The 12,735-nt window shown below is 39.6% G+C and overlaps 1 protein-coding gene across 4 annotated transcripts in view; it reads right to left on the reverse strand.

Moving 5' to 3' along the window:
- Positions 1-12,254, reverse strand: part of slc12a7b (solute carrier family 12 member 7b) — a 56,613-nt gene extending 44,359 nt beyond the window's left edge. For all 4 annotated transcript variants that reach the window (XM_069512043.1, XM_069512042.1, XM_069512040.1 and 1 more), the window contains exon 1: positions 11,903-12,254. In XM_069512043.1, the coding sequence (XP_069368144.1) occupies positions 11,903-12,134 (232 nt within the window). In that variant the 5' untranslated portion in view covers positions 12,135-12,254. The remainder of the gene's footprint in view (positions 1-11,902) is intronic.
- Between the last annotated feature and the right edge of the window lie 481 nt (positions 12,255-12,735).

The raw sequence follows: 12,735 nt of genomic DNA on the forward strand, positions 1-12,735 counted from the left end.
CTGATTGATGGAAGCTAACTGAGCCCTTCTGGTCCAGTTATTCAGTGGACAACAAACTCTAGGAGCCCTGGTTGTTCCAGACTTTTAATTTTGAAACTACTGAATGTAGATTGATGGTAAAACAAATTCCAATTTTATCCTTTTAAAATTAAATCTACAACAATAAAGTGCAAAAAGCGGATGGCTTTAGTCTATTACACAGCGATGCATTCATCTGCCCTAAAAAAAAAACTAAACTGACCTTTATCTCTACAGGCTCAGATTTCCAACACCAAAATAGGTATATTGATTGAGTCTACAAGGCAAAATGGGAGGAGACTGGACATGCATCAGAGACACTAAGTACAGTCCAAGGACAAGAACAGGAGGGTGGAAGGTTCAGTTTCTCTTTTCCAGCGGAAGAGTACTGAGCTGAAAAGCACAGTAATCAATAAGTACCCATCATGGGTGGGACACTCAAAATAACTTTGATTGAAAGTTTGTTTACATCTGTAATTATACAGTAAGTAAGCTAATACAATATTGCTTTATTTGTTCTAAAAACAAAGTTCGATTTATTTCAATTTGTTGATATATATGATTATTCCGACATAAATAATAATAAATCAATAATATTAATTAATAATACACGTATTAATAGTATATATATTGTGACAAAGCAAAAGTTAAAATTTAAAAACATAATAATGGCAGGACTAATGTAGACAATTCAGAAAACATCACTTCAAATGACTGTGACATTAGGCCTGCTCAAGAGCATTTAATCTTCACTAGTGACTGATAGCGCCCTCTGGAGGTGTAGGAGAAAGGACAACCTCCCTGTGGGTGTGCACACTGTAAAACGTTTCAATAGAAACACAACTGCAGGAATCTAAGAAAAGCATGGTGGTTAACAGACGAGAACATGATCCGTTCATCACGCCGTGTGAGTTTGGGTCATGGCCTTCGTCACGTGGCTTCTTTCCTTCTCTCTACACTTCCTCTTCAAACTGCACTGCTTAGTTGCTTTGGATGAAGAGATGTCAGAGGGCGAAGAAAAGAAAACAAGGAATTATATTGTACCATACAATGACGTGCTATAGCTCAGGTGGGAGCAAAGGTTACTCCAACATCATCAAGTTTTATTTGTTGAATGTAAAACCAACCTCTTAGTATTTTAGCTGTTCTGTTCTCTATCATTTTTTTTTCTTCTCAACAATGACCCTGTGTTGCCCCCATGAGATCAAAACTGGAAGTTCACCATCACCATCGGGAGAAATTATGAAAGAACCATGTGTTTTATATATTAATCAAATGTAGAGCAACAGGATGAACAGAAGCAGGCAGGGTCCGCTAATCCAAAACAACAAGCATCATTAACAGCACACCATGTAGGCTAATGAGGGGTAAACTAGGAAATGCCCCCTTTCCTTTAAAAAGCACTGATGCAACTGAAGCGAAAGAGGAACAATACCAGTGAACATACCCAGTCAGACTTTCCTAATGGTGACTGAAGATTTTCCTTTCAGACTCTACAACCAGCGCTGCTCCCATAGGAGACCACATGCACCTGAATTCTGACAATATACGACAATACTATAATTCCCTTGGGGGTCATTTCATTGTAACATTGGTCTGAGCAATTTCAATGCCTTTGTATGTACAACCCTGTTAACATTGTGAAATAATGACAATAATGACTATTCTTATATCACTCTCATTTTCATATTGTCCCCATCTTTCTAATTCTACTTGTTTAGGTTGCTCTTGTTTTCATATTTTATGTATAACTTTTTTGTTCCAATTTATTTGTATCGCATGTTTATTTCTTACTTTTTTACAGATTGTCTTGAACCCCTTAGTTGCTGTCATGGGGCAGTTTTTTTTTCCATTGTGGGACTGATGAAAGGATTATCTTATCTTACACATTTCCATCACTGTTGTTTAATGAGAACCTTAGCCGGGCGAGGTCAGGACAGCAGCTAGACTTAAACAAAAATTATGAATTAAGAAGAGTTTAGGAAATGTAATGATAATTCCATTAGTCACAATCAGCTATCAAGGTCAAGGGAAAAAAACACATTGGTATGGTATAAGTATGTGTAAATGCTACTCTGCATGATTTCAGGCAACATGAAGTCTGTCGTGACTTCCCTGCACACATGGACGGCGACGCCTCAGATGTATCAGGTAACAGCGCACTTGTCAGTCATCCATTAAACACTATTTGACACAACAGGCTCAGGTGACACTTTCCTCTCTTTCGAAGTTGTTTACACTAAATACAGCATTTCCTTCAACCTTTTTTTTTCTGTAAATCCAGCGTTTTCATTAAATGGAGAGACAACACAATGTAAAATGATCAATGAAGTGGGGCCTGTATTTCAACGATAGAAAGCAATGCTTGTGATAAAAATCTTTGGAAAAATGTAATCAGGCGTGTGAAACTCCCGTCTTTTATCTTTCTTGACATCCCAGGTATCGCTGGACATTCACATCACCCGACGGGTACATTCAGGACTCAGGAGAGACAGAAGCTGACTCAAGTGTTTAGTCAGCTCTCGTTCTGTTATTTTTGGGCAGACAGCTCAGTACAAGTCATGAGAGATACAGCAAATGACTGAAGATTCCACTGTATCAGTTCCATCGGTGGCACCTGACTGTATTTCAGTCATTTCGGCTGCTTGTGACAGCCGTGGGGTTAAGGTTATCCTGAGGCTCCTCATTCAAAAGACACACAGAACATGATACTCACGCGATGTGTCTCCCTACACATTTCTGACACCTGATATGCACCAACACCACCGCCAAGGAAGCCCTACTGTACCAAGATGTCTTATCTCCGTGTATATAGCTGGGGAAGACACAATAATGTGTACACCTGAACTGGGTAATGCAGGAAATTAACACAATATACTTACATAAAAGTATATTTTACTTTGTGTATGTTATTCCCTTAATAGAAAAAAACAATATCCCATAAAATCTTTTGACATCAACAAGAACTGATCATAAAATTCACAGTGGCAGCATTTATTGTAGGGCTTTTGAAAGGAGGAAATCCATCAACTATTCCAGTGTGCCCGCTCCCTGTATGTACTGTACTTATTGATTTACACAAGTATTCTTTGCCAGGTCATTTCAAATTTAGATTTTCAGAACTCGTTTGGCTTTATTTTGTTTTAAATCAGTATTTACTTGGTGTATTTAGACAGTATGACCCAAATAACTCACAGCAAATTCCTTACTTACAAAATGCTGGACAACCCCTGAACAGCTGGAAAACCCCATGACCATCTGCATGCAGAGAACCTCTCATAAGTTTTTCCCACGTCTGTTCACTGACTTTTCAGTGGCAATGGCTCTAAGCTGCTACTGTTATTTGTTATCTGGCCACTTGTATTATGTGTCTGGAATAAAAAAAAATAGGTGCACTCTATTTACAGAGCATTAGAAGAGATAAGAACCGGATTCCAGGTTGGTTAGATATTGTGCACAATTATATTACTTAGGGATGTCTACATCAGATGCTTTTGGCCATAATCCCAGTTTGAGGCTTTTAATATTCGCAACCTGTTGCCTAATCTAAATCTAATCTTATACTAATATTTCCCAAAATGTTTATTAAATATGCACCTGGCACATTGAAGCTGTGGTCTACACTGACACTAATTCTTTTCACAAGGTCCTGAAGTTAAAATTGAAAAAAGTTCTAATTATTCATATGGTATAAATAAGATGATGCTCTTATGTTGTGTAAACTACAGAAAATCCCAGTCCCCCCCTTAAGGGGACTGTTGTGTCATTCTAGTTTTTATGAGAAAACATTATTGGCACCTCATTTATTGTGACTGTGGCTCAGGAGGTAGAGCGTGTCATTCTGTGGTTTAATCTGCATCATCACCAGTCTGCAGTGTCCTTGGGCAAATTGCCAAAGTGTGTGAATGATGTCCGATAGAGGAGCACGATATATAGGAGCATGGTGTGCATGCGACTCGTGATGTAGAGTGGGGATTGACGATCACCTTTGTTGACTGAAATTACACTAGTACAGATAAGATCAGCTGCGGCTTCTTTCGTCACTTCTTAAACTGCTTTACTGAAACTTTAGTCTGTTGTTTAATTTGCTTGCTCCAAGCTGTTGACTGGGCTGTGCCAAAGACTATGTTGTGAGTGAAAAGACACATCTCTCTATGAACACCAGCGAACACCAAAGAAATGATCAGCTGCCTGCAGCACACCAAATACAGGAGATTCCCAGTTAAACTTTTGCTGCATATTAAATCAAATTTTGAGCTCATTCACCTGATAACTTTGGACCTGGACCTTCATCATTTGGATCAAATAGATTGTGTGAAAATCAGGTGTCAAAATGTGTCTGCTGCTCATCTCATTAGGCGTTAGTTTAATTAAGGTTAGCCGATTATCAGCCATCACGAAAAACTGTAGTGTTTCTGGATTTTCGACAGCTGATTATCACCTTAACTAAGTTTTTTCATTTTTCTTCATTACTTTATGAGTAATGAGAGAGGATTCATGTGTCAAAGGGTGAAACGCAGATTTGGTATGAAATGTTATCAAACCCCGACCATTTTCATCTTAACACGAACACCAGATGCAGAGAGCACAGACAAACACAAGGTTTGGCCTGTCATCTAGCGACCCATGAAATTAACATAAGTGACTTTGCTGTAAAAACATGATCAGCACCTAGAGAGCATTGACAAGTATTTTTACACCATAAGAAGTTTCATTTAAAATATCAATCTTGTTTAAATAACAAATCTAAGAGCTCATTATCTATTTTTCCTCACACATATAAGTAACAGCAGGATCCACTTGAAGCTTGCTATTCATCATCAACACTCCCACAACACAAAACCTTTGAACAGCACATACCAGTCATGTCGTGTTGACAACTGCTGCATAGTGTCAAACCTGATGGTCCATTTCTGTCACGATTAAGAAAAAGAAACAGCACACACACACACGCAAACACACACACAAACAAACACACACAAATCCGTTTTATAACCACAAATTCTTCACTCAGTCATGATGTCAAATCGGGCATTTATTATGAAACCCAACGAAGTTTGGTGAAGACATGAAAGATGTGTCTGTCTGCATGGTTAGAATGACAAAAATTAATTTCCAGCAGTTTATGATTTTCTTCAGGTTAAATGACAAACAACAGAAAGGCTAAACTATCATTATGATCACAAGTGTACCATAAACCTATTATAATGAAAGGCAAGATGTCACTGTTGACATTTGAAAACAAATGACAAAGGGAAGAAATTCAGAAGATTAAAAAACCATCTTGAAAATTGAGTTAAACTTTAACTATATTAGTTCCCTAAAAGAGATGGAAAAAAAAACCCTGCTGTCTGACCAGCGAGGGAAACCCCCCCCCCCCTCCTGAGTGTTGCATGTAAATAGCAGGCTACTGGAACAAACATCCCCTGCAGGACGGGCAGGGGAGGCCCCACACTGGGAGGCCACAGGAGCAGATATGGTGGACGTCAGGGCCCAGTTGGTGCTCATGCTGACTGCTGGACTCCAAATAAAGCAGAGGGCAGCACATGATACCCAAGGTGCATGCCTTTTTAAACATGAATGTACACACGCATGCCAACAAAATGCTGTGTAGTGAGAACATTCTGAAGGCTCAAAACTAATTTAGAAGCTGTGTCACTCTGCTCTTATACCAATTATGAGTTAATTAACGTATCGCTTTCTCTGATCGTCTAAAAATAATCTCCCCACCAAGACAATGACCAACAAAAACAGAACACACAAGCTATTACTGAAGCAAATATGTTTATGAGAGTGAATGTTTTTGAGTGCACAGACTGAAGGTTTCACAATATTATTGCCAAAGTGCCTCAGCTGAAACAGGTTGTGTTCAAGCAGTGTTGCACAGTAAATAAATACTAAAAACATACTGCAATATCCTGTAGTTAAAATAGTGCTGTACTACATTTTATACCTTGCAGATACTTAGAGGGGCATTTCCTGAGTTAGGTTGATGTGCTGGGCAGAGTGTGTGACCCTGTTCTGCTGGTGTTAAAATGCGTCTCCAGAGATCTGATCACAAGTGGTCACCTCCGAGTACGTCGGTTCACAGGGGAGGGGCAGAAGCAGCTGAGCGAATACATTTTCGCCTCATTATGAAACTGCAGCTCAACAACATTGAGTAGGCTGTCCTTCAAACGTGGCCCAGGACACATTTGTGTTCGCACCTTTAAAAGAATGTGAACACATACGTCACAGACCATCTCTGTCAGAGTGATTGGATCTCAGATTGTGTCCTAAATTTGTCTTGGGTGTGTTCACACTCAGAAAAAACACTTAAAAGCACATAAGCTACAATTTTAACCAGCATGAAAGGTCTTCCTCATGCTGATGGAGCTCAAACCCTCAAAAAGACTAAACCTCCAGACAATAAATGAGAAATGGCTTCTGGCATTGTCATTGAGATATCTGAGCAGCTGTCTTATCAGTCATGATGTTGGTATTGTGAAAAAACCTAATGCTCAAGAACCAGCCTACACAGTTTTTCCCAACCCCACCCCAAAGTGTGTGAACTGTCACAGCCTGCGTCTGCATACTGTCTCATCTACTTTAAATCCGACACCTTCTGGAGACCCTTATCCCTGCAGAACCTCATTTAACTTTCACTGCTTCCTTAATCCCCCCCCATAAATCCAAATGTAATCTTAGTGATCCTCTGCATCTCAGGCAAGCACCATGGGGACATCCCCCGTTATGCCATGACGGCTACTCGTGTGATTTCATCTACTATTAATATATTTGTTGCATCTCTTGTGTATGTTTTCAGAGCAAATACTTTATACCTGGGGTTCTAAAACTTTTCACATTATTACAAAAGATATTGATTTGAGCTAGTTCGCAAAAAATAAAAAAATACTGTATGTAATCTATATGGTGCTTTAAATGAACCTGATGAAGACTAGACTGTCCTAATCACCTCAGGGAGAAGAAAAGACAATCACACAGTTGATGAATATTTTATTGGCATTGTGCTATTATTTTTTCATCTTTGTAGCAATTATAGCTAAACCATTTTATTTTTAACTAGTTTTCCATTGCTTTAGATTCATGAAAATCATTTCACCCCCTCGCTGTGCCTCGTGGTTTGAGAAAGACTGCTTTAAACTATAAACACTGTCTTAATGCATTTTATACATTGTCAGCTTCAGGGGTCAACTGAGAGGCGGGACCAGGGGGCAGTGCCCCCCAGCTGAAATCCGATTGGCCACTGAGGTAAATGGTTTGTATTTATATATTTTCGAGTCTTGATGACCAATCAAAACACTTTAAAGTACAGTACTTTACAGTTTGCCATTCACCCATTCACACACACCACCGACCTTCTGGTTGGAGGGCGACCACTCCGCTGCTCGGCCTCAGCCCTCCTTATTTTTTTTAAGTACATATATTAAATGTTATGGGGCTTTGATTAAGAGTTAACAGGAAACAAGAAATAGGCCCTTATTGACAGAGATCCTAGATCCACCACTGGTTTGCTTACAATAATAATGCTCATATTCACTTTGCTTAACTTCACTCACAGTTTGGCTTTTGCCTCACTCAAGGAAAAAGAAACAGGTCTGCTCTTTTGCAGGTTTTTTATGGTCTGGGCGAGTTAGAGAAACAAACAGCCAGTATCACTCACACAGTGTCCACTTGTCTACATTTTCCACTTCTTCATAACTGCCACTGCCAATTTACAATACATGTTACTCATTGCCCACGAAAAATTTGCAAACCTGATGACACAGATAAATAAAAAATATAACAACAATGTGTTTGTGTTTAACCTCATAAGCAGCTACGTCATGCACAGTGTTGAGGTGATTTAACCCACTACAGAGCTCAAGTGGAAGAAAAATCTAACTTTAAACTCATATAACAAAGCCTTAAAAAGAATTTGTTATTAATGATGTAAAAATATAAAGACAAGCAACTTGTCAAAAACTGCCATGATCAGTAAATACAAAAATGAAAGAAGAACCTTTTCCAACAGCCTGCTGCTTCACACAAGTTGCTCTGTGTTACTGAAAATACCAATAGATGTGGCTCTGCGGGGTAAGATGCCTGCCCATCCATTATCTAAACTCATTATCTGCTACAGTAATCAACTTTATCATTGAGGAATTTCATTTAGCAGAAGTAACCAACGTGCTATCAGCCATATATTGATTACTATATATGCAATTTCTGCAGTAGAGGAAGGAAATAAAACGAATAACTCACAGAACAAAAGGTCAAAGTTTAATAATAAAATACTAATTACACACAATGACCAGTTTTCATTATCCTGTGATAATATACAGTCCTGGGTTGTTTTTTTTAATACCGCACTTCACATGACTGCAAGAATCACTGGTACAGGCTTAAAGTGTCAAATCCACCGTCCAAAAGCCAAATTGTTACAGTCTCCATACAAGTTAGCACTTTAAGATGTTGAAATTAATTCTAGTGGAAAAGACGATTTTCTTTTTAAGATTCAAAATTACTTTTCCAGGGTTTTTTTTTTCAATCAAGTGTTTGGTCTCACAAGTAACATTAAATATCCATCTCAACTTCCCAGAGCCCAAAATTAAATATTTTACAGCCCAAAATGTTTATTTTACAGGGAAATAAAACTGCAAAAATAGTAAAGTCTCATCCTTTTTCGTGGGACATGGACAAAGCTTTCCATAAACACCGACTGCCAGCCAAAACCAAGTCCAGACTATTTCATTATCTCATTTCCTCAAATAGTGACCAAGTATTAGTTTCTTTCCCATCTTTATTCAACAGCGTGGTCTTTATTTCATTTCGCCCACAGGGAAGCAGCGACAATTTCATTGGTCAACGTCATACCTGGCATTCTATTGGTTGGGGATCGAGTATGAGGAGAAAGATTCAAACAGGAGAACAGGATGTTTGTGCAGAAACAGTACATCTGTAAAGATCTCAGCAGAACAGAGCAAAGATGCGGGGAAAAGTGTTATATGTGTTGTAAAGCAGTTGGAAGGCTTGTACTGGAGAAAGGCCTTTATAACCATTTTCCTGTTTGATAAGCATAAGCGGTTATATTCTGATATGAAGCCTTGTTTACCTTCTGGTCTCTCTCAAAAACACACACACACGGAGGAACAGGCAGATCAGGATGGCCGTTGTGAACACTTGTTAAGTGCAGTGAAAAGTAAAAGGCCAATTAACTATACTTCATCAGAGCGACTGTAGAAAAGTGATGTTTTCAAGCGTTCGGTCAGAAGAATTGTCACAAATCTAGCAAACTCTTGGAACTTAGCTGCTTGCAGAGGCAGTGCAGACAGAGTGAGTCAGAGCAGCAGAGGACAGGAGGACTGATACTGACTCATGTCTATGTTCTCCTTTCTTTCACTCAGGAACATATTTACATTTCAGATTAAATTCCACTGACGCATTACTGATGTTTTAGTGACAGTAATAAACGTTACTGATTCTGTTCTGGAAACAGTGTTATAGCTGTAATGTCAGATTCTCAGAACCATGTTTTGTAATGAAAACATGATGTTATGGAGCCTCCTTTATCCATTGTTTACAGATTTATTTTATTACCAAGGAATTTGCTCTTGATTTGTGTGAAACAAAGTCAATGTTAATTTTCGAACTTCTGATTCTTCTTCACAATAATTCACTACATGTTATCAGTCAGGAGGGTAAACTCATTAATATATGCAATTAAGGTAAAAACATTGATATCAGAAAACCAGAGGCACCAAAGTCGGGCCTTAACATCCAAACGTTTTCTCTTATTTTTCTCTTAATGCTCCTTCATAGATCTTGTCTGTTTGCAAATGAGGCCAAATGAAGAGGAAATATTTCCAGACAGGGTTGAATGACTTAATCAAGTAAACTCTGTCTATAGAAACACCATGATTCAAAGCTGATTTCTGTAATGGTGCCACAACATGAGCTGTGTTTGTGTCCACACTCTTCTTTGGAGTCATGTAACAAATACTCAGGAGATTAAAATGTTTTCTGATTAAAGATCACACAATGTGCTGAGAGAAATACAAAACACAGGACCTTTGGTGTCGGGGGCCCAACCCTCTGGAATAGTTCTCCTGAGGAGGTCAGATTAGAAACTTCAGTGTCTGCTTTTAAATCGTCTCAAAACTCAGTTTTACTGAATTGTTCTTAAGACTATCGAAAATGTTTTCTGTGTTATCACACACACAATAATGCTGTTTTTATTCTAAGGACGAACACAAGAACAACACCCATACACAATCAAATGTGAACACCCACCTTTTTCTTGGCTTAATCTGACTGAAACTCAATCTATGCATTAAAACTGAACACACAAGTGCCGACCTGTTGTTGTATAATAGAAGAGGAAATCATGTGGAACACATTGTCGTGGCCCTGCAGCTCTGTGTTGGCTACGCTACCAGTTACACTCACTTTACTCTCACAGATTGAGGTAGTGGTTTATCCAGTTTAAAATATAACTTCTGATTTATTTTATTATACCCATGCTGCATTATATGTATACAAGCAGTGTCTGAATCATTTCCTTTGTCCGGAAATCCACAATCTCGAGCCATGAAAGACAAAAATCAAGATACACGCATTTCAAGTAAACAGAAGCATCAAATTATTATAATCTTTATTTCTTCTAATGTCGTCAGACTAAAAGACAATCCTGTCAGTTCTCTGTTGGATTTAACATAACTAGTGGATCTAACACACTATGTCAATAACAGCAAAACTATATGTGATCTGTATCATTTTTTCATCTGTATTTTTAGTTTTAAATGACTCAAAATCTCTGATTTATATGAAATAGCCTGAACCAAAACACAAGCTCAGTCACTGAAGCTGCGAGCTGCATCTGTCTCAAGCTAAAAATCTTCCAACCTGAACTCGCTGTGAGACTCTGGTACACCGCAACATAATACATTTAAAAAAGAACGGCCAACGACACATTTTTGCAGCTCAGCAGATTTGAACAAAAACACTTCATGCTCTAACGATCACCGATCAATACACACAACAGATTTGTCTGTGCACACAGTGAGCCATCATCGGCACACAAAATTGTGCATGCTTGCCTGGCCAGCGTGCCAGGCAATACTCTGGCCCCTTCCGACCCTCAGACCTGTTGCTATAGAAGCATCTTGTTTGTGAGCAACTGGTCGAGCAAGTAAAGGCTGCAGACAAGTTATGGCTCTGAGACATGCAAAGTGTGATGATCGCAAACATAGTTCAGTGGATTTCAAGAGAATCTCCTTGAATTATCACATCTCCTTTTTGAAATGGTGGCCTTTGTTTTCTGCAGGATCAATATTCAAACTCTACAGTGAGTTTAAATCACAGGATATTCACCAGCAAGAAGTTTTAAACCAACTTCAAGTTGATTTTCTTATTGTTTCATCTGATTTACAGTATTTTAATTGCCAGATCTCCATTATTTAAAAGGGTGCAAGTGTTAAAACCAAACAGAACTGAATCTAGCTCTGCTGTTGTGATATAATGAGTAAACTGTGCTTCTTCAAACTCAGAGGAGAGGAAATCAAGTTCAGAAGAGTCACTAAGTCCCAGTGAGCCAGGTTACATTTTGATTAGCGTGGATGGTAAATTTGAACTGTGTTTCAGCTTGGAGAGCATTTGTTTGTCAAACTTGAAAAGAAAGGAAAACTTCTCCTGTTCTCAAGTTGACTGTTTGACAACAGTTGCTCCCAACAGGTGTTTGTGGGACTTTTCTGAGACTGTGCATCGCTCCGTGTTGTGCTGCATGTCTGGAGCTGCAGCTTTATTAAAATGTCTGCAGAGGCACAAGCAGCCCAAGTCAAATTCGACGTCTAATCCTCGGATAGACAGAGGAGATAAGAAGTGGGACGCGGCCGGGGCGTCTTACCGTACTTGTTGGGCTCCCGGTTGTACTCCAGGATAGGCACCACAGTGTTGGGGTCCTGCGGCTCGAACACGGAGTCCTCCCCCTCCTCTATCTCCTCCGCTCCCGCACCACCACCACCGGCGCTGCCACCGGTGTCCGGCGCCGGGTCAGAGACAACCGCGTCCGAGCGCTCCCTCTCCCCGGCGATCGCACCTCCTCCGTCCACCGGGACCACCACGAACCTCTCCCCCATGTCCCCTCTGTGCTTTCACCGTGTGTAGACGCGCTTTCCGCGGAGGGAAGGAGCCGCAGACACCGGTTCGACTCCGCTGTGCACCAGCGTACAGCGGGACTCGGACTCACGCGGTTTATCAGAGGGCTGATTACTGTACACATGTGCCCGCCCTCGCCCTTCGCCCATTAGTCGAAAGGGCCGAGGAGCGCTGTCAGTCACACGCGGAAGCCAATCAGCGTGGTTGACATTTGTTAATTGTGGACTGTGGGAGTTCCTTAAAATTTAAATCAACTCATACACACCCTCACAATGATGTTATTCTGTCATTCATGAAAATTCAGTTTATAAAGTATAAAAACTTAATTCAGTTACCACACCTAAATACATGTTCAATTAGTATAAACTGAATTTAAGATTATATACATTGCAATAATGTTTAAATGCTTGTTTCTGTTCTTTAAGCTGAGTTAGGCCCAGAAGCACAACAACGCAGCTCCTTTCACATTGAGATTGTATCAATGGAGCACACGTCCCAGCATGTCACACTAAACTCATTACAGCTTCTTTAATTGTCTCAAAAAGATGTGGCAATTTACACCCACTCTCCACATCCCCCACT

This window comes from Paralichthys olivaceus, chromosome 17 (assembly GCF_024713975.1).
Source record: "Paralichthys olivaceus isolate ysfri-2021 chromosome 17, ASM2471397v2, whole genome shotgun sequence".
NCBI lineage: Eukaryota > Metazoa > Chordata > Actinopteri > Pleuronectiformes > Paralichthyidae > Paralichthys > Paralichthys olivaceus.